Below are 22,696 nucleotides of genomic sequence, written 5' to 3'. Positions count from 1 at the left end.
GATGCCTTCGGGCCGCTTGCCTTAGGGTCTCAACTCTAAATTTGAGTTAAGTCCTGTTCAAGTTTGCGTAAGTTCACTGAGCCGAATACTAGGTTGAGTTTGGCTTTCGGCACCCCGGGCTGACCTCACCCGGGCTGTCCCTCGCGCACACAGAAAGCGCACGCCCCTAGCCCTCCACAGGGAAGTGCGCGGGCAGCGGAGCAGGGCAGCCCACGCGGGCGGCGGCGGGTCAGCACTGCGCATGCTCGCTGCGCCGGCGCAGGTTTCCGCGGCAGGGGTGCATCTGTGCTGCGGCGTCCGGGGTCTCCAGCAGGGTCGAGGCTCCGGTGCGCGCACAGTCCTCGGCTTCGGCGGGCCCCAGGCGTTCCTGCGCTCCGCGAGTACCCGGCCGCCGCCGCAGCGCGCCGCGATCTGGCCCTCTGCCCTGCGAAAATGGCTGCCGTACGCCGGGCCCGCAGTTACTGCCGCTGCCTGGTGCGCTTCTCCGACCGAGAACTCTGCTAAGTCCCGTTGCACCAGACGGCAGGAGTAGACACCGGACTCCCGGGGCACCTCCTCGCGGGGGCGGTGCCGAGGGGGCGCCGAGAGCCCCTCGGCCGCGGCCGGCTGGCCCGCCAGCATGGTAAAGCGCCGAGGAGCTCGGGCGGGCGGCGGGCGGGACGGCCCGGGCCTGCGGAGAGACCCGGGGGACGTGGAGAGGGTGAACCTGCGAGGGTTGGGGGCTGCACGGCTACCACCATACTGGGGCCCTGGCCTGAGGGTGGCGGACAGTGCTGGCCCTGCCCGCTCCCCGGGGTTCCTTCCTGCCGAGCCCCCTAGCTGGGTCTCCAGGTGAGCAGAGCGGGTTTGCTGGACGGCCGAGAATAATGCCTGTCGGCCTGCTGAGGGCATTGAACCAATCTCGTCCCTTTAATAAAAGCGAGCGTAGATTGAGGTGAGCCGTCGCAACATCTGAAAGCGGGAGGGAACCTTGGCAAGTGGAGACACTTGTTGATCGCCGCCCCCCGCCCCTCCAAAACAAAAAGCCTGCCCATGGAGCCGCCGTTCTGACCCCTTAAGGAGTCCTGGGCTTAGGAGGCACCCGCCCCAGGACGCGGCAGTTCCTGGTGCAGGGTTTTGGCTGGCGGTCCTGGTGGCTTGGGGTTGGAGGGATTTTGTCTCATTTCACAGCAGTGAGGGCCCAAGCAGCGTCAGTGCGGTCCAAATGGAGGAACTGAGCAAAGCTCCAGAAATTGACAAAGCAGATTCCATGGGGCTATTACGTGTTGGCGTATGTAGTCTCTGCCCCATGCTGCTTTGCTTTGGCTTCAAATAAATTGTCGTTCCGAGAAACTAATCTCTGGCTAAAGTTGAGTGATTCAAGAGTGAAATGATACCAAACTTATTAGCTTATAGTAGACCCAAGTGTTTATTGAATACACGAATGGTTGAATGAACTTATTTTATGAAGTCAATTTGGTGAATAGAAAAACACTAGTTGACTATGCTTTTAAACTTTCAGAAATAGTTCTCTGACCAGGATTAAGCACTTAACTTTCTGTATTTCATTAGTCCCATGTGTAAAACAGTAAAAGGATGAACACATGAGCTACTCCAGTGAAAGGTGATGTTAGGTCCATCTCAGTTATGAAAAACAAAGTGAAAATATCTGGATGACAGCCAAAGACCTACTTATTTCAAGTGGTATTTGAGTTGAAGAGCATAGGGTAAAACCCCAAATTTGATGGTTCTTGTTATTGTCACCATACTGTCAAAATCAAAGTCTTAGTGGATGAGAGCTCTATTAACACAGCCCAGGGGAGATGCTGCTGTCTGTATTGTAGGCTTCCTGTCTCCTTACCTCATCCTTGAGATATGCATTATATATCCTCATGGCATTTTATTTGTTAATTCATTTTTTGGAGCACTTATCAGCCTGGCATAGTGCCAGACCTCAGATCTTGATGCCAATGCACTAATTTCTAGCGAAAGAGACGAAATCTCAATACAAGTCTTAAGTGCTGTGATACCAGCACAAGTGTAATGGGAAAACCAAAGAGGCAAGTGAAAGGATCAGAATTTGTTTCCTACTGGGATAATCCCTGAGCTGAATCATGAAGGATGGTAGCAAGTAGCCAAGTGGAAGAGGATGCAGGCATTCCAGATGCAGAGAGCAAAGCAGCGTGTGCCAAAGCGCGGGGCTGGAGAGAGCAGGGGGAGCTCTTGAAGTCACTTTGGTGGGGCTACTGGGCTAGAGGTAGAGGCTGAATTACTGAGATACCCTAGGGACCAAGGTCCCCTTCCATTAGCTGTCCTTAGAGTTTATAGTAATAAAGCAGACCCTTATTTGAGAAGAGAGAGAAATACACTTGTTAGATCTGTAAACTCAAACCCTTTTATTGTGTAATTTCCCATTACTGATGATCTGAGTAGGAAAAGCTCTCAGCTTAAAGAGACTTAAGAAAATGTATTTGACAGTGCGTTGATGCTCAGATTTTCCAGTTTTCTGGAAGTTCATGCGAGGCTCAGCCTTTCTCTTTTATTTCTCCACTGATTTAGCCTTTCCAGGGTGCCAAGCACTTTACCACGTACTAACTAGTTCACATCTCACAGGCACCTCTGTTGTAAGTCTGGTTGCCAGAGATAAGACAGGGAGCCAGGCTTGTTTGTGTTGTGCTATGAAGTAGTGCAAGTATATCTGGTTGCTGTGCTCAAAGATAGGTGTTAATACAGACATTTTAGTCCTGGGAACAAATTACAACCCCAATTGGCAATTGTAAAACTTACCGTGTTTGGAATGAGTGAAGTTAAATAGGTTTTATTATTTTTATTTCTAACTAACCATCAAAGTCACTTCCCTGATTGCCACATTTCTTTATAGGACTGAACACTTGAAGTGTTGAGCAAGTCTTATTTGCTAACAAGTATGTTAGGTTATAGACCACACCTAGGCAACATTTCGTTTTCACTGGAACATAGGATCCAGTTTTATTTAGCAAACATTTATGGAGAATAAAAGGATAAAATGGACGGAAACTGACCTGAGGCTTCTGTTAAGTCCCAAGCCGTGCACAGTAGTTCCAGCCCAGCTTTATTCCACTTTAAGTCAATCCAATATATGAAAATCTGGATTTATAAAAAAAAAAAAAATGGAAGGAGCTTCTTTACAAAAACCTTCACTCTTACATGTCTTTGATTTGAGTGAGCTTTTCTAGTACATTGAAAATATTATTAGACTAAAGTCATTCACACATTAATAACATTCCAGGGACAACCATATATGGGCTATATATGGTCTTAAGAGATCCATGAAACAAAAACTATTTGAACTCTATACCACCAACTGTTATTTTCTGAAGCAAGGTTGTTCTTTTTAACCACCTACCAAAACATTTTAAGCTGGAGCCCAGTGAAGTTGTTTATTCTACAGTATTAAAAAATTAAAGTATCAGACTTTTCTGACTGGAATCATTTAACTTACCTGTGAAGAAGATATTTAGAGAGAGGCAGCTGTGTGTTTCACTGGGCAGGTAGCTGAATAGATGTAGGTTACCAGGGAAACCATGTTTGCTTATTCCTGAGCATCGTTTGCTTTCCCTCACTCAGGCAGAAGCTGAGGAAGATTGTCATTCCGACGCTGTCAGGGCAGGAGATGAGGATGGAAATGAACGCCCTGCTGAGACAGATTTGCAGGCATGTTTCTTCCTTTGTGCATTTAGTTCTTATTCTGTTGCTTTCCATATCTAAGCAGGAGTTGGTCATAATTATGAAGATTCATAGGTTCTTATTTGCATTGAATGTAGCTGTATCTTCATACCGGTTTTTAGAATACTTAAGTTATTACTATGTTATAGATTTCTTTTTCTGTAAAAAGGAATATCAGTAATTGCTGCTGTGTAATTCAATATGTGGGTTTACAGTGTTCAAACCAAGGCAAAAGCATGACTAAAACCCATCACTTTAAAGAAAAAGATTGACAGATTTGACCACCTAAAAGTTTAAAACCTGTATATAGCAAAAGACCTCCTAAATCAAGAGAAATAATTAACTGGAAAAACTATTTACCATCTAGGGGAAGAGGATTAATATCTCTGATACAGATGTAACATCCTTATAAAAGTAGTAACAACATAGGATAGAAAGATAGGAATGGATAACTAATGGAAAAAATTAATATAAATATTTATGAAACATTAGAAGAGATAATCAGCCTCACTAATAATTTTTTAAAAATACAAATTAAGGGCTTCCCTGGTGGCGCAGTGGTTGAGCGTCCGCCTGACGATGCAGGTGATGCGGGTTCGTGCCCCGGTCCGGGAAGATCCCACATGCCGCCGAGTGGCTGGGCCCGTGAGCCATGGCCGCTGAGCCTGCGCGTCCGGAGCCTGTGCTCTGCAACGGGAGAGGCCACAACAGTGAGAGGCCCGTGTACTGCAAAAACAAACAAACAAAAAAAACCAAAAAACAAAAAACAAATTAAATCAGTAAAGAATTGTTTTTTAAAAAAAGATCAGATTAGTGAATAATGCCTATTGCTGTCCAGGCTCTGAGAACACTCACTCAGTATACATGAAAGCATAAGTTGCTACAGCTTTTTTGCAGGGAAGATTAGCAATATGGATCAAAATGAAAAACATACATTCCCTTTGAACCAGCAATCCTACTTCTAGGAAATTAATCCTAAGGAAATAATAGGGGAAGTGAGTAAATATACACATACAAAAATGTTTATTGTAGCATTGTTTATATGGAAAAATGGAGTACAACCTAAATATCCATCACTTGTGTTAAGTAATGATGCATCCATACAGTGAAATATTCTGCAGCCGTTTCAAAGGATAGGGTAGAGCTTTGTGCATCGAAATAGAAAAATATTCATTGTAGTTAGTTAAGTGCTTCTTACTGAATTTGTAATCTTTATAATACTTGTGCATTTGGAGTGCACCATCTAGTAGGCGTTAAGAGTGCTGCTAGGACTTCCCTGGCGGTCCAGTGGTTAAGACTCCGTGCTTCCAATGCAGGGGGCTTGGGTTCGATCCCTGGTCAGGGAACTAAGATCCCACATGTTTAAGTCAGAGGTATATGTGTTACATTCGTAATAGGAAGGTGGGAGTCAAAGCAGTGTGCAGAATGTAGAGAAAAATTATTAAAAGCTTTCATGTTTTAAATCTGTACTCTTTTTTTAAAGAGCCAGCACTAATATATACAATCCAATTACCAATGTCCTTTGGGGGGAAGGGCATCCCAGGTTGGGTTCCCAGAAAGCAGACTCGGAGGTGGATGTAAGAAGTTTATTAAGCAGTGCTCTTGGAGTCAGCACCTGTGCCTGGGAGGCAGGGAGGGAAGCCTGAGGGGGTTGGGGGAGCTGGACTGCTCTGCAGTCTCAGTGGACCAGCTCAGTTAATCCTGCGGAAGTTCCAAAGACTACCTCAGAGCGCGGGAAGAATGACCTTTCAGAGCGGGGTCTTTGATCACTCTCGTTGATCAGTCGTTGGGTGGGGAGCCCTTGGGAAGGGGTGTGGTCTCCCTGAGGCCCTACTGCAGGGCGAGGGCTGAGGGCTGTTCTTCTGTGGCACTCCCAGCAGTTCCTAATGGGGGGCTCTGGGCAGCACAGCAGAGCCCGTCACAGAGGGGGTTTCACTTTTTCTATGTTTAGATTCTTTTTAATGATATGTATTAGAAAAAATAATTTCTTTTAAAAAAGAGAAAGGTTATTTAAAGAAAGACTTGGGGCTCGCATACAGGATTTTGAGGTGATGTATTCCAAGGGAAGAAATGTTTGAAAGCATCTAAGTTCAGTCCCTAAGTGATGGCTTACATTTTCGATTCCAATTAAAATTTGATTTTCTCATACCATTAGATTTCTCCTGTATAGAGAATCTTATTTTAGGCAAAATTTCACAATTTCTTCAAAGTCTTAAGCAAAAAATTATCTTGGAAGATAACAGGTATTTAATGGTAGTATTTAGTAATTTAATAATTTAAAGACAGTGTTTTCTCATCTTAGCATATGTATATGTGTGGACATCGGTGTTGGACCTATTGACAGATTGTTCCAGAGTTGAGCTCCTCTTCCTTGGTGGGTCCTGAAACATTCTTCTTCCCTCAGGCGCAACTCCAGAGGTTCCGAGCTCAGTGGATGTTTGAACTTGCCCCAGGTGGAGGCTCGAGCAGTTTAGAATCTCGACCTTGGAGAGCAACGAGAGGCTCTTCACTGAGAGCAGTGGACACCAGAGGAAAGCAGGAGCTGGCAAAAGAAGAAAAGTTAAGTGTTAGGGGCGTTGTACTTGGAAAGATGGTGACAAGTGTGCCAGGGTGTCCATCCCTCACCACTTTTTGTAGGCCTTTGGATGACACATTACTCCTTCTTTCCTGCAGGTATACAGTCTTGCTGGAACTCTTTGGTAATATACACCCCTGAGATTCACCTGGTCTAAAAGACAGATGCCTCTGAATCTGTTTAACAGAAGCCCGAAAGGGGAAAAAATTGGTTTAAATGTTAACACCTTCCCAAAGGTCATAATGCAATATTTTGTTATATTTTGAGTTGAACAGATTTATAGTGATGCAGTAATTACTTCCTTATCCTGGAAAATTTTGAATGCTTTCTAATGGTTCACCTCTTTCCTAGTGCTTGTTCACACAAAGTACACACAACCCACCATTTCAATTTTCACAACATTTGTCCCTCTGTGTCCGGGGATGCTCACCTTCCTTGTATGAAACGGTGTAGCATTTGCGTGTAACCATGCACATCCTCCAGTATACTTTAAATCATCTCTAGATTACTTGTAATACCTAGTACAATGTAAATGCTCTGCAAATAGTTGTAAGTACAGTGTAAATGCTGAGTAAATAGTTACCATTGCGCAGCAAATTCAAGTCTTGCTTTTCAGAACTTCGTGGAATTCTTTTCAAACATTTTTGATCTGCAGTTGGTGGAATCCGAGGATGCAGAGAGAGGGATGTGGAGGGCGGACTGTATCCTGTTAACTCCGCAGGGGTTGTCGTCTTCATACCATCAGACCCAAGTTTTTCTTTACAAAAATTTGCCATTTAATAATCGACATTACCATGATAACTAAAAACTTCCATATTTGTTTTGTTTCATTTTAATTTTGAAATAATCACAGATTCATAGCACAGGGGAGTCCTGTGCACCCTTCCCGTCCTCCCTTGACGGTGACACCTTCCGTAGCTAGACTTCTAGGAAGTAGACCTTGGTACAGTCCACAGAGCTTATTCAGGTTTCCAAGCACTTCACTGTCTGTATGTGTATAAATAGTTCTCTGCAATTAGCCGTGTAGCTTCATGTAACCATCACCACAATCAAGATACAGAACTGTTTTGTCATCAGGGCTCCCTCTTGCTACCTTGATAGTTATACGCTCTCTTCCCCACCTCCTCCCCAGCCATTCCTAACCACTGGCAGCCCCTACGCTGGCCTCCATTTCTATAATTTTGATGTTCAAAAAGTGTTGTTTAATTCCTTTGAGGTCTGTCCCAGTTGTTGTGTGTGTCAGTAGTTTGTTGCTTTTTACCGCTCAGTCGTGTTGCATGGTGTTCACGTACCCCACTTTGTTTGACCACTCACCTGTCGAGGGGCATTTGGGTTTTTTCCAGTTTGGGGCTATTATTACTAGAACTGCTATGAATATTCATATGCAGGTTTTTGCATGAACATGAGTTTTCATCCCTCTGGCCTAAGAGTGCAATTGCTAAGTTGTACGGTAAGTGCATCTTTGATTAAAAGAAACTGTAAACTGTTTTCCAGAGCGTCTGCACCATTTTCCCTCCAGCAGTGTATGAGTGATCCAGTGTCTTCACATCCCCGTCACCATTTAGAGTTGTCATTACTTTTTTTTTTTAATGTTTTTTATTTTTTTACTTTTATTTATTTTTTTGCTGTACGCGGGCCTCTCACTGTTGTGGCCTCTCTCGTTGCGGAGCACAGGCTCCGGACGCGCAGGCTCAGCGGCCATGGCTCACGGGCCCAGCCGCTCCGCGGCACGTGGGATCCTCCCGGACCGGGGCACGAACCCGTGTCCCCTGCATCGGCAGGTGGACTCTCAACCACTGTGCCACCAGGGAAACCCTTTTCATCCTCTTAACAGGAAATTTCACAGAGCAAAAGTTTTAATTTTGATGAGGTTTAATTTATCAGTTTTTCCTTTTATAGATTGTGCTTTTGGTATCAAGTATAAGAACTCCTCGCCCAAGTCTCCCAGATTTTCTTTCTTTTTTTTCCTAAAAGTTTTTAAAGTTTCACTTTTAAGTCCTTGATCCATTTTTGAGTCACTTTTTATGTAAGCTATGAAGTTGAGGTTGACATTCATTGTTTTGCCTGTGGATGTCTAACTGTTGTAGCACCACTTGTTGAAAAGGCTATCCTTCTACCACCCACACTCATTTTTAGTACAGATTTTCAGAAATTGCTTTTCACTGTTTATTTTTATAGGCTCGAGAACTCTTCCTAAAAGCAGTAGAAGAAGAACAAAATGGAGCTCTCTATGAAGGTAAAAACTCAGGTCCCAGGATCATGTTGTCTTGATAGTTTTGAATAAGAACCCTTTGCTATTCACCAATTTTTAAAAAAATAGAATATATTTATACAGAACATCAGTCTCTGTATTTGATATTGATTTTAAAAAAATAAAAATTGTATTTTTATATAACCTGTCTCTGTCCAAAAATTATTGCTGAGAAACATCATCATATTGGTAGGATTAGTAAAATAACCTTTTTCTACATTTAGGGTTTAGTATTTATTCTTCATTATTAAAGTCTTAAAAATACTGTTGCTTATTGAAAAATAGCAGGATATGCCATTGAAAAAATAGGATATGCTCCTTTTATAGGTGAACGTTATTTCAGAGGAGGAGACTATGAAGGATAGATGGAGGAACATGTACATGCTTTCTAAATTCTAGTGTACATTTTAGAGAAGGAATACTCTTCAGCCTTAATTGTCTCTTTTATTAGGCCAGTAGAAATGTGTAAGTAAACCAAGTGGTGGGGCTGTTTACCAGATTAGGTTTGTAATTAGGCTTTCATTTCCTGATAGAAAAGCTGTTAATTGGGGCATGGAAAAAAATGCTAGCACTTGAGTGGTTTGAAAATGCCCCCCAAATAACATTTTCAAAATTACTGCATTTATTTGCAAGTTTCTTCTAGGGGTTTTTTCACTCTGAGATATGAAAAGGGCCCAAATGGTGATATCCCGCCACAGTCTTTATTAGCCTGTGAGGTTCCTGTCTCCACGTAGTTTACAGTCACCCAGAGCAGCAGAATATGGCAGAGTGGACTGAACTGAGTGGACTTCATCTGTGGGGAAAGAACTAGTCGGCTTCTGCAGCCCCAAGTTCTGTGGTATGTCTCTGTGGGAGAGACTGCTCAGTGTTCTAGTTCTAAACCTCCTGGCCAGCAGATTGATTTAAAAACAGGTTTTATAGGTTACTTAGCTAAATAAGAGGCAGCTGGAGTAAAGGAAGTTGGATTTGAAGAATAAATTCCAATAAATTCCAGAAAACCCTTCTCCTTATTCTACTCAGGAGGAAACATTTGATTTTCTGCATCCTAGGAAGAAGTTTGCTTAAAGGTGTTTTTGTTGGGGCTGCAGCAGTGGCATTTTCAAAGCACAGAGAAAGACAGCCACATATAAGATCATTTCTGACAATATGTGAGAGGCAGAGGGAAAAGGTGGGCTAAAAGATAAGAGTAAAATGCAACATCTTAAGTTTCTGTAACGTGAGAGCTTTAGAAAAAGATTATTTCTGACTAGTAGGGTTTGGAAATAAGTTTGCTGACTGCTACTGTTGCATGTAGAAAAACGGAATTTGGCTGTTTATAAAGAAAGTTACCAAATTAAACCACAGTTAGGGTAATCAAAGGAAATGACAAAAATGTGTGGTCATAGCTAATTTAGCTTTATTTTTTCTTTTAGCCATCAAGTTTTATCGTAGGGCTATGCAACTTGTACCTGATATAGAGTTCAAGATTACTTATACCCGGTCTCCAGATGGTGATGGCGTTGGAAACAGCTAGTGCGTACATAATTTGATAGACAGTAATATATAGAGTTTGTTAAAGTTAAGCGTCTTTGCCCTGTTGACTCTTAACATGATAATGATAAGAAGCAGTGCTAATTCTGTTGTTATATAGTCTTTAATATAAAGACTTGTTTATAAAGTTGTAGAAATTTTTTAATTAGGGAAATTGTAAGAGTAAAGTATAGAAATGCATATTTTAAACAGGTGTAACAAAAATTAGGTGATGAAAGAGTTTTTTAAAAAAATAAAAGCAGTGATTACTGAAAGGAGTAAATTAAAGGACACATTTCAACTTTCTGAAACCTATAAAGTCAAAACTATTAAAACGTGATCAGGGCAAGCCTGAAAAATGTTAATGGTTGAAACTGGGTACATAGTGTTTTATTACACTAGTCTTTCTCCTTTTGTATCCATTTGAAATAATACATTTTTTAAAAGGCTTTTTATTAGGAAAATGCTGGACTCTAACCAGACTTTGTTGTAGATAGAATACTGTTAAGACTGTAACATTTGTTTAAAAACACGGGCAGGACATAAGTGCTCCTAAAAAAACCCAAAGAAACCGTGTTTCATTGTACAGATGCCATTGGCATCACGGTCATGGAGTAGCATTGACTGTTTATATGGACAGAGACCAAGAGAATATATTTTTAAGCTAATACTTTTGAAGCTGTGTGTAAAACAATTATAAAATTGTACCGGCTTAACCCCTCTCTCTCCCAAAGCTTATATTAGAAGGGAAGGGAGTCTGTCCCCACAAAAGGATATCAGGTTTAAAATGAGCAGTACATAGAAAAATAGAATTTTGGTGATGAGATATTATATTAGTTCTGCCACGAAACAATTAAGAGGTTACCTTTATCGATAACTTAGCGCTGATCGCCAGTGCTATTTAACTGCTTATGGTATTAACACTTAAGCTTTGGCTAAGCCATATTAAAAACATCCTGATGAAGTCAGCATTTATTGTCTGTTTGGGGCTAGTAATATTGTTCACTAAATTAGATTTAATAACGTGAGGTAGTTCATACTCAGAAGGGCTCATTTGGGCTTTTTCTAAACCTTCTTTGAATTTGGGTAGAGTCCTTTAGACCCAGCTCTTAGCCAGGTTTATAAATAGACGCCAAGGGCTGTTAAGAAAGGTTGTATTAAAACATTAAAGAAACATTTCTTTCTCTCCCGTCCTGTTACACAAACCCAGATGCTATGAAAGTTCTTTAAGGGTACAGTTTATTTTCTTATCAGACTTAACAGGCCCTAAAAGCCTCTGCTATTTTTTTTGCCTTCTGTAAAAAGCTGGTAGCATAGCCCTGCAGTCCATCTAGCCTCAGCCGCATGTGCCCTTTGTTGTCTTGTAATAAGCCCATCCTGGTTTTCTAACTTCATCCTCATCCAACCTTTTTGTAAGTCTGATCATTTTTAAAGTTACTGTTAGCAAAAATGGAAAGCTATATATTTTTCTAGAACTCTAACTATGTATTTGTTTATACTGATAAATTATTTGTGGACCCTGCTTTTTAAAATTACATATTTTCCTCTCTAAAGGTAGGGTGATAAGGCATATACGTTAGAAAACCCTTGGTAAGTAAGCACCTCAGATAACATTTGTATATTTTATTTTTATCCAGTTACAATGGATTATGGTCACTTAAAAGGATATATTTACATAAGATTTTAAAAAATCATTTGAAAGTATCTTTTTACTAATTCATGAAATCTCTATTTGCCATAAAACTAATTAATTAAATCTCAACACCTGTATCCAAAAATTTTAATTCTTTCTCTGTGGGAATTAAAATTGCTGAAGCTTTTTTCTTCAAAAAGTTGGTATGGTACTCCTTTGCAAGGCAGGGTAACCATTTATCATATTAAAAAAAAAAGTAGTAAGAAGTTTGCTTTTGGATGACTTTTTCTAAAGCAGATTTTGAAAGTACTGTGGAAAATCATTTTCTAAGCTGTGTTGTGTAGACTGTGGCACTACGTTCACTCACCTCCCTTATTTTCTCAGCATCGAAGATACCGATGATGACAGCAAGATGGCAGACCTCCTGTCCTACTTCCAGCAGCAGCTCACGTTTCAGGAGTCTGTGCTCAAACTGTGTCAGCCCGAACTTGAGAGCAGTCAGACTCACATATCAGGTGTGACTTCATGGTCGTTATAACTCAGTGAGAAATACTTTTCCTTAGATTTACGTTTTCCAAACTTACAAGGTCAGATGGCTTGTCAGACAGTTGCTCTAGTTCAAAGTATGGTGGGAGAACTAATTGTAATTAATTTGTGCATACTGATAAGCTTTTCAAGATCCGAAGTAGAGTGGAGTTTGTAGCACAGCTGTTAAAGGGTGCCATTCTTGGGCTTACCTGGTGGCGCAGTGGTTGAGAGTCCGCCTGCCGATGCAGGGGACACGGGTTCGTGCCCCGGTCCGGGAAGATCCCACATGCCATGGAGCGCTGGGCCCATGAGCCATGGCCGCTGAGCCTGTGCATCCGGAGCCTGTGCTCCGCAACGGGAGAGGCCACAACAGTGAGAGGCCAGCGTACCGCCAAAAAAAAAAAAAAAAAAAAAAAAAAAGGGTGCCATTCTTTTTTCTGTGATGCTCTGCGAGGGTGAATGTGTGAGTTGGGGCGGCCCTCAGAAAACTGGAGGAACAATGGCACCATGAGGCACTTCAGCCAGGTTGGACGGTAGTCCTGAGATGGGCTGAATGTTTAAAAATTGATGGGTTTTTTCTTTTCATATGTTAAATGTTGTTTACTTAGCTATGGGACTTTCCAGAGGAGGACAACTGAAAATTTCCAAGGAGATGGAAATCATATTTTAATGTTAACAAATGCATACGCACGCATACATACTAGACTATTTTTCTAACATATCCATTTTTATGTATCTTGATGATGAAATGATCTTCCAAGGGAAAGGGGTACTTTATAAAAATACCTTCGGATCTGTTCAATACTGAAAAAACAAAGATATTTTGTGTCTTGATGTTAGGAACCATTATTACTTCTGGGTAGTTAAATATACTTGCGCTGTAGCTCTGAGCAGTACTGAAGGTGCGGTTTATAAAATTTAAGGAATACATAAAGATATCTGCAGGGAGAACGTGACAGCAGAGTGATGTATAGGAAGGAGAGTCACTGAGAGGATAGTTTCCTTTGCAGCGCTGCCGATGGAGGTCCTGATGTACATCTTCCGATGGGTGGTGTCGAGCGACCTGGACCTCAGATCGTTAGAGCAGTTGTCACAGGTGTGCAGAGGATTCTATATCTGTGCCAGGTACTTACTGTTTTTTTTTTTAAGCAACTCTGGCAGTGGTGAAAAACATATCAACAAAGTGAAAAGACAACCAATGGACTGGGAAAAAATATTTGCAAACCATATATCTGATAAGAGGTTGATATCCAAAATGTATAAAGAACTCATACAACTCAATTGCAAAAAACCCCAAATCTAATTAAAAAATGGGCAAAGGACCTGAATAGATGTTTTCCCAAAGAAGATATACAAATGGCTAACAGGTACATGAAAAGTTGCTCAACATCATCAGTCATTAGGGAAATGCAAATCAAAACCACAGTGAGATATTAGCTCATGCCTGTTTGAATGGCCATCATCAAAAAGACGATATAAATGTGGATGTAGAGAAAAGGAAACCCTTTCACACTGTTGGTGGGATTATGAATTGGTATAGCTACTATGGAAAACAGTATGGAGGTTCTTTAAAAAATTAAAAATAGATCTACCATATGATCCAGCAGTTCCACTTCTGAATATATATCCAAAGGAAACAAAAACACTAACTGAAATATATCTGCACCCCATGTTCATAGAAGCATTATTTACAATAGCCAAGACATGGAAGCAACCTAAGTGTCCATGGATGGATGAATGGATAAAGAACATGTGGTATATATAAACAATGGAATATTATTGAGCCATGAAAAATGCAGAAATCCTACCATTTGTGACAACATGGATGGACTCTAAAGGCATTATGTTAGGTGAAATAAGTCAGAGAAAGGCAAATGCATGATCTTACTTACATGTGGCATCTGCATAGATAGAAAAGGAGAATAGACTTGTGGTTACCAGAGGTGGGGGGGAGAGGAAGGTGGTCAAAAGGTACAAATAAGTACTAGGGATGTAATGTGCAACATGGTGACTATGGTTACCATCGCCATATGATAGAGAGTTGTTAAGAGAGTAGACCCTAGGAGTTCTCATCACAGGAGACCTTTTCTTCTTACCGTATCTGTATGAGATGATGGATGTTCACTAAACCTATTGTGGCTTATTTCACAATAGATGTAAATCAGACCATCGTGCTGTGCACCTTAAATTTTTACAGTGACGTGTGTCAAATAATTTTCAGTAAAATTGGGAAAAGAGTTCTGCTTCTAAAATCTGGTTATGTGAAGAATAATCATAGTTTAGTGTAACTTTATTTAAGACAGGTCATCCTTTATGAACGTCTTATATAAAAATAAATAGCTTATCCTTAGCATCTAGAAGTTTTTTTATAACTTTATGTAGTTCTTAAAACTCAGATACCTTGTTTTTAAATAACCTAATTTCATTTGGAGTCTTGTGTTTTGGGTAAAACATTTGAATTACTTTAAAGCCTTTGGTGTTTTTTTTGGTGATTCTGTGTGCATTTCTGTTTAACAAGTACCTATCAAGCACCTAGTGGATTGACCCAGCCTTTTGAAATTGGGGTCTCTAGCACTGTTATTCCATTAACTTTCCTTTTAATTACACATGAGAAAACAAAAAGGGAATTAAGAAAATAAATTTTCAGGGGTAGAATAAAATTTGGTTATAAAAGTATTAAAAGAAAAAAATTTAAATACGTTGCAATGTAAATTTGGGGGGTTTATCTCTTTTTGTAGTCTGGCTTCAATATAAGTAATTCCTACGTCTTTAAAACGGAATGTTTTCAGTTAAAGATAGCGTTAAAGATGGCATTAAAATTATTTTGAATTGTATTAGAACCATGTCAGTTGCGTCGCTTTTTGCAGTAATCCCATGACAAAGTCTTGTTAGGGTTAGGGTTGGTGCTGTCTTCATAACTGACCTCCAGTCTGACTGTTTCACTGTTTCTCCGAGCACCATTCTGGCTCAGCCGCCATTAGGCCTGGTCTGGATTATGGCATTGGCATCCTGTGTGGTCTCTGGGCTTCCGCTCTTAGGTACCGGGAGCACATTCTCCGTAGACCACCAGTCACCTTTTAAAAGCATCAGTCATGCTTAGAACCCTCCAGTGGCTTCCACTTCACTCAAAGGGCCACTCCCGCCTGTAGGCCACTATGTCGCCTGCCCCTGACCGCCTCTTCACGCACGTAGTCTGCACTTCACCTGGTCACTCTGCTGCAGCCCCATGATCCTTCTCGCTCCTTGTTGAACGTGCTGGCCACACTCCAGCCCTTGGCCCTTGCATGCTGTGGCTTCTGCCAGGATACCCTTCCTTGTCACCGTAGACACCTGCCCAGAAAACAGTAGTCTCTGTTTCCTCACCACCATCATCCTGGTCCTTTTACTCTGCTTTGTTTCTTTTTGTACTGAGCACACTACCTAAAACTTTTCTCTCGTTTTCTTCTCTTTTGTTTGCTTTCCCTGTAAAAGAGCAGGGCCTTTGCCCTGTCCGTCAGTCTGTCCCCAGTGCCCAGGACAGTGCCTGGCCGGCACTCAACCAATATTGCCGAATAGAAGATGGCTGGTGGCAGGAATGCTTCTCATGTCTGAGTGCGGATAGGGACTCACCTGTTATATGTATTGATGTTGTGCTTTTATTACCTAGAGACCCTGAAATATGGCGTTTGGCCTGCTTGAAAGTTTGGGGCAGAAGCTGTATTAAACTTGTTGCATATACATCCTGGAGAGAGATGTTTTTAGAAAGGCCACGTGTTCGGTTTGATGGTAAGTTGAACTCTTTAGAACAATGGTGACCTGTTGTGCTGATTTTGAGAAATACACAGTCTTAATTTTCTGTAACAGAGCTGAGTACTATAAGTATATTTAAAGGAAACCACAATAAAAACAAAACTGGAAACATGTTACATGGTTGTAAAAGTTTTTTATTATGTTCTTTTTAAAAAACCTGTTTCTTTTTATAGGAGTGTATATCAGTAAAACCACATATATTCGTCAAGGGGAACAGTCTCTTGATGGTTTCTATAGAGCCTGGCACCAAGTGGAATATTACAGGTACAACTGTAGTAAACTGAGTGAGTGAAAAATTCTCTCTCTCCAAGTATTGGTTCGTTAGTTATTGGACATCTGTTCTTTGTGGCTTTTGCATTTATCCACAAAATGGCCCTCAGTATTTTCATCCGGTGTTACAACAGGAACTGCACTCAAAGAACCAGTAGGTTAAGATAAATCAGTTAATTCCTCCTGGGCTCTAAACCTAAGAATCACTATGAAGTCACTTTAGAGCTCCTCCGTGTCTTCTGCCTTGTCGGGTAGCTTGTGCTGTTACTCAGGCTTATTGTTCACCAGATACTAGTGTCACTGAGGAACGCGCAAGCTATGGTAACTGCCCTGTAATATAGCATTGGGCCTCACTTTCGTTTGACATTAGTTAGTGCTTTGGGGAAAAACACACAAATGCTTTGGTTCTCTTCTGCTGGCCTCACAGGTCATGTTTGTGTCAGTGATGTTTTGCCACTTTGGCCCACGGTGTTTCCATTCTGGTTTCACAGCCATGAGTAAATAGGTTTCGGTACCAGTAAATACGGATGTGTTGTCTATTTGCATGTGGTGTTTGGGTGTTTTCCTTGTTCCGCAGGTACATAAGGTTCTTCCCAGACGGACACATGATGATGCTGACCACCCCTGAGGAGCCCCAGTCCATTGTTCCGCGTTTAAGAACCAGGAATACCAGGTAGTGTCTTTCTGTAGTTTTCTATCCAGTCCAAATTTTAGGTGGCAACTTGCAGATTATGTAACTTAATACTGGATTAAAGAAGCAGTCATCTGGGGCACTTGTGAAAAGTACCAATCCCGGGAATTCCCTGGCAGTCCATTGGTTAGGACTCAGCAGTTTCACTGTTGAGGGCCCAGGTTCAATCTCTGGTTGGGGAACTAGGACCCCACAAGCTGTGTGCAGCACAGCCAAAAGAAAAAAAAAAAACACAACTGATCCCTGGGCCTCTCCGCAGAGATGTCCCTCCGTAGGTCTGGGGCCTCGGAGACTAGGCTTACTCACATCCTAGCTGATTGCCCTCAGGCAAGTTGAATCAACACTTCTAACTAACCCATTACCTTCTCGATTACTTAAATAAATACACATTATGGATTAATAGATTTAAAGTGTTGGGTTTTTTTTAATTTTTAGAACTGATGCAATTCTACTGGGTCATTATCGCTTGTCACAAGATATAGACAATCAGACGAAAGTATTTGCTGTGATAACTAAGAAGAAAGAAGAAGTGAGTATGCAAGGTGGAATTGGCAGTTTTCCTTTTAATTTTCTTACCCTGCTCATTCAAGCATTCTTGATTAGAAAGGTTAAAAAATACCGTTTCGTAATTTATACAATATGGGTGTTGACTTACAGCATATCTCTGAGGAGAGCTGGAGGGTTTCTAAAACACAGTTATTTTTTATTGGATCGACTTATTTGTTCTTCTCCAAGTTTCCTCTTCTGGTCCGGGTTTCTTACGCATGAAAACGTAAAGCCAAAGTAACTATTAGTTATTCCTGTGAAATAACTAGTACAGTTATATATGACTATGTTTTTGCTTTTCTCCTTTTGAATCCTAGGAGATTTTCTTCCTAAATGGACTCATAGAGATAATTCTTTCACAAGGATATTTTTAGAATTTCAGTTTGTACTGGAAATAAGCTGAAGTGAGATAATTTCCTTCTTCCTTTTCTTACAAAAGGAAAAAAAAAAATGCCGAGTAAATATGATGGCTGAATTATTACATTCCAGAGTATTTTAAATTCTCTTAACAGATTAAGGGGCTAATTTTTTCCACAGCTTTTCCCCATGTGCCTTTTTTCAGTCCTGGTTGAAAACGCTAATGTGTACTCAAGAAGTCAGTTGTGAGGTAGTTAGAATAAATACTTGCCTGGTGCTTTTATAATTAATATAGCTCTTGAATGAAGTTTCTCTTGTGTTAAACACCCCCCTCCCTCCCACCCCCAGCACCATGTATGGGAATAGTTAGGGCGGGTTTCATCTGTGAGTCCTGTGGACTTCGGCTGTGGCTTCTTTGGCTCCCTCTGGCTCCCGGAATCGGGGGGCAACAGTCTGAGGGGCAGAGTTGCTTGCTATCACTGTGACCTTGGCCGTGAGTTTACTGAGGTCAGAGCTGGGGAGTCGTGAGGCCCTAGCTGTTTAGATTTGATCTAATAAGAGAGTTTAGGGACTCGCATGCTGATGACCAGTTTTCTCTGCAGAATATGACTCAGTGAAGCCGTGCGTAGTGGCGACATTCTTGTGTTTTTAGCAGTATTTACAGAAGTGTGATTCCAGTGAACCTTGTCACATCTATTTCTCCGTTGACTATTTTACTGTTATTACAAAGGATCAGTTATACTCAGTGTTTTTTCTGCAGCCTTCACCAGTTTATCACTTGCCCTCTTTAAAAATTCCCAAGTGTTTTCAAGTAGAAGGAAATACTAGGCTTAGAGATGGGAGACAGGAGCTTTAGCTCGCATCTCTGACACTGGCCCTGGGCTGCCCGCCCTGGGTCCTCATCCTGTCGGCCATCACACGGCAGCGATGCGGTTGCATGTCACACCTGGGGATGTTGTGATGACTGACTGAGATGGTGATGATGGAGGGAAGAGCCTTCTGTGTTTAGAGTCCTTCGTGTATTTCCAGGCACTCGTACACATTCTCAGTCGATAACCAAAGTAGCTGTTTACTATGTGCGGATAGTATGTAACGTAACATGTTTCTGAGGTATTCGTGTATAGGTGTAGCACCCTCCATCTCTCTGTCTCTGTCAGTGAAGTGAGGCCTCACTGTGGCTCATGCACCTCTCTTCTTTTACAGAAACCACTTGACTATAAATACAGATATTTTCGCCGTGTCCCTGTACAAGAAGCCGATCAGAATTTTCACGTGGGGCTTCAGTTGTGTTCCAGTGGCCATCAGAGGTTCAACAAACTCATCTGGATACATCATTCTTGTCATATTACTTACAAGTAGGTGAATGCAGTAAAAATCCCAAGTTTACAGACTAGATACGTCCTTCCTGTTCAGTTGAGGGACTCAGATAGGGTTTGATTCCTCAGAGTGAACGTTCGATTACAAAGCAAAACCACAGCATAATAATCCTGCAAACGAAGGAAACGGCCAACTGGAAAAAACCTAAAAGTGGACCAGGAAGTGGAGCATTCCGAGCTCCTGCCCACTGCCCATGGTGATGCGAGTGGGCACCTACCCTGTGGGGTTGAGAGCAGCTTCCGTGCATGGATGGTGCCTGGTCACTAAGCTGTCCGTGCGTGACTTCATTCATTGGCTTACTCAAGGCAGTTGTAAAGCACCAAGACTTTTTTCTTCTCCCATGTTTCAGTCTGATCATTTTTCACCTTATTTCCATTTGGTTTATCCCCAGGGATTATACCCAGATTTAAAATAAGTTGTAGTTAGGAAAGTAAGTCTGCTGAAAAGATTTCGTGTGTTCCAAAGCCAAATCTATTAGTGGTTCCTATTTAAAGTTCTTTGTCCTATGAGTTAGGATTTGCTTGTATGAAATAATTAATGAACAGATGAGAATGTGTGAGAAAGGAACAGTGCTGAAATGAGTAAAGTAAAAAAAAGGAATTAGGAAAGTGAAATGTCAGTTCGTGTGGATACAGATCTTAGCTGTTGTTAGGTTTGAAAGAACACCGGTGTGTGCCCGAGGGTCTGCATGCCAGTTGAAATCAGAATTCTGAGAGGCAGGTTGTGAGGTCAGCTTCCATTAGCCTCCTTCACAACCTTGACTGCGTTGTTGAAAACTTCCTCTGTCTATCTTACAAATAACTTTTCCCACTCATCTGGGAGGTCCTGACAGCTGAGAAAGAGCATTTTTCTCTCTTCTCATCCTTACCTCCTGGTCCTACTATCTTCTTTTTGCTTCTCTGAGTAATTTGTGAAGTGGAATCTTTTTTTTTTGTTTGTTTTCAAAGAAAGAAACCAAACCCAGAAGTAGGACAAAGCAAATGAAAAGCATCACATCTTAAGAGAAAAAAGTGATGTCATTTGTAACTGCTAATGATCACGTTGATGTCCTTATAATAATATCTATAAAGTCACTTGAATTTTGTGTTTTTGTTCATTTCTCCTTTTTTGTTTTATTTCTCCTTTTTTGTTTTTAGGAGAAAATTAAAAGCTGTGGTAATGTAACTCGTCACCTGCTTCCCCTCCAACCTGAAATTGTGCTGTTGATCATGCAAATATGAACTCATTAAATTCTCTTCTAGGATTATAATTCTTTCTAAAATACATTTTAACAAGAGCTTTACGAAGTCTATAGCCTTTGACTTAGAAATTCTACTCTCAGGGATCTGTTTTGTTTTGTTCATATTCAAAAATATCACAACATCATTTTTAATTGGCAAATATTGAAACAGCCTACATCTCCAGCAAAAGGAGAATTTAGTAAATGTGGTACAAGCAGACAGTGAAATATTATGCAGCCACAAAAATGGCTTCTGAAGAGTAGTTAATGACATGAGGAAATGCTTATGTCATAATGTTTTAAAAAGGCAGGATGACAAGTAGAGTGTGATCTCAGCAGTAAAGTTTGACAGCAAGGTTGAAGTGCCTGGAAGAAATGCTTCATGAGGCCGTATCTGGGTGATGGGATGATTGATTTTTCTTTACATTTTTCTAAATTTTTCAAATTTTCTATAATACACTATATTATTCAGAATTGACTGAGATGAATTAAATTTAAAAAAGGCTAAAGCCTAAAATAAACTCCTCCCCCCCACCACCACCCCAAAAAAGGCAAGGATTTCAAGTGAGTTGATATCTCCTGGTAACGAGTGATTCTGTGCTTTCTTTCCAGATCAACTGGAGAGACTGCGGTCACAGCTTTCGAGATCGACAAGATGTACACGCCCCTGCTGTTTGCCAGGGTGAGAAGCTACACTGCCTTCTCCGAGAGGCCCCTGTAGCCCTCACGTCCACCCCTGCCGCGATGCATGGATAAAAGTATATAGAGAAACAGAGCACCTAAGTTATAAATGTACATATATTATATATATATGGAATTGGAACTTATTTTACATTGTTGGAGTTCTTTCGAGAAGAGTATAAATTGATTATTTTTTTTATGTAAAGAGAGAGTTGATTCTTGGGCAGTTTGTTTTGAAATTATTATAAGTTACAGTACATTTATGTTGTGAAAAACCACATGAGATTTAAATCACGCCCTTTTTCAAGCAGATTTCTGAGCAGATTCTGTCACATAGGTCGTCTTCTGACTGATCAGCCCAGTATTTAAATGCGTCAGGGGAGCACCCCACGGGATCAGCATTTATTTCACGCGTGACGTAGTGTCTCTCACTAAAGGCTCAAAATGCGAACACCTGTTCTGGATTTGTTTGAAACTTTGACCAATAAAGATCATAAATAAATGTTTCTTTCAAGAAAATGTATTTGGACAGCCTTTTTAAAATGTCAGAATGATAAACAATCCTAAGGTAGCCAGTGAAGGCTTACGAATGAATGAGCGCCTCTTTCGTCTTGGTCTTCATACACAGCCACAGACTATAGTATCTGTACTCTGACCCTACCCAGGCCCCCTACAGATACGTGACATTAGGTGAGAAAGGGTGACTCCCTCGGGGCCGGAACTCGTCAACAAGCTCAGCCAATCTTCTTTGTTCCTAAAAGAGCAGGAGTGTATCATATAAACCCAGGCCTAACTCTCTCCAGAACCAAAGTTGGGAGAGGGCCAGCCGCCAAGTGAACTGTACGTTACTGCCCCGGCAGCAACGCTATGAGTAATTTCAGAGTTTGCGTTCGGCACATCTCTACCAGATTCAGGTTCGGTTTTGGTGATTCAAATACAGCTAGAGTTGAGTACCTGTGTACTTTCAGAAGAAAACAGCTGCAGCCAGGATTGCTTTCAAGTTCATAGTGACATTAAAAGATGCTTCGGGGACTCAGCTGGTGGTGCAGTGGTTAAGAATCCACCTGCCAATGCGGGGGACACGGGTTCGATCCCTGGTCCGGGAAGATCCCACATGCCCCGGAGCAGCTAAGCCCGTGCGCCACAGCTACTGAAGTCGGCGTGCCTAGAGCCCGTTAGCCACAACTACTGCAGCCCGTGCTCCGCAACGAGAAGCCACCGTGGTGAGAAGCACACACACTGCAACGAAGAGTAGCCCCCACTCACCGCAACTAGAGAAAGCCCGCGTGCAGCAATGAAGACCCGACGCAGCCGAGGAAAGCTGCTTCGTAAGTTCCCACAATTCAATGTGGGGCAGACCTTTTAAAAAGTTAATATATGTTATGTTAAAGGTGAAAACCGGACTTCCCTGGCGGTCCAGTGGTTAAGACTTCACGCTTCCAATGCAGGGGGTGCAGGTTCAAACCGTGGTCAGGGAACTAAGATCCTACGTGATGCGTGGTGCAGCCAAAAAAGATGAAAACCCCCCATCCGGTGTGTATTTAGGAAAAAAAAGTTCCATTTAGTTTGGCTTTTTGCAGCAATCT

The 22,696-nt window shown here is 41.6% G+C and overlaps 1 protein-coding gene across 2 annotated transcripts; it reads left to right on the top strand.

The window, feature by feature from the left end:
* The first annotated feature begins 392 nt into the window (after positions 1-392).
* Positions 393-21,629, top strand: FBXO9 (F-box protein 9). Of its 2 annotated transcripts, XM_024755853.1 has the most exons (13): positions 393-622; positions 3,586-3,672; positions 6,089-6,244; positions 8,438-8,495; positions 9,923-10,022; positions 12,037-12,167; positions 13,191-13,305; positions 15,827-15,945; positions 16,143-16,233; positions 16,817-16,912; positions 17,366-17,459; positions 19,037-19,188; positions 21,042-21,629. In XM_024755853.1, exons 1-13 carry the CDS (start codon positions 620-622, stop codon positions 21,148-21,150), a joined length of 1,311 nt encoding a protein of 436 aa, XP_024611621.1. In that variant the 5' UTR covers positions 393-619; the 3' UTR covers positions 21,151-21,629. The 2 variants fall into 2 exon arrangements, with proteins under 2 accessions (XP_024611621.1, XP_024611623.1); XM_024755855.1 differs by lacking the exon at positions 3,586-3,672 and having other exon boundaries at positions 13,179-13,305.
* Positions 21,630-22,696: the final 1,067 nt, after the last annotated feature.

This window comes from Neophocaena asiaeorientalis, unplaced genomic scaffold (genome assembly GCF_003031525.2).
Source record: "Neophocaena asiaeorientalis asiaeorientalis breed wild unplaced genomic scaffold, Neophocaena_asiaeorientalis_V1.1 scaffold962, whole genome shotgun sequence".
Lineage (NCBI taxonomy): Eukaryota > Metazoa > Chordata > Mammalia > Artiodactyla > Phocoenidae > Neophocaena > Neophocaena asiaeorientalis.
Note: the sequence above shows the minus strand (reverse complement) of the source record. Positions and strands in the feature narration are given on the sequence as shown.

Bases quoted from the DNA above. Each gene is read 5' to 3' on its own strand.
- FBXO9 (XM_024755853.1), top strand. The intron at 3,673-6,088 runs GCATGTTTCTTC...TTCTTCCCTCAG, and splicing joins CTGCTGAGACAGATTTGCAG to GCGCAACTCCAGAGGTTCCG. The intron at 17,460-19,036 runs GTGAGTATGCAA...CTTCTTTTACAG, and splicing joins TAACTAAGAAGAAAGAAGAA to AAACCACTTGACTATAAATA.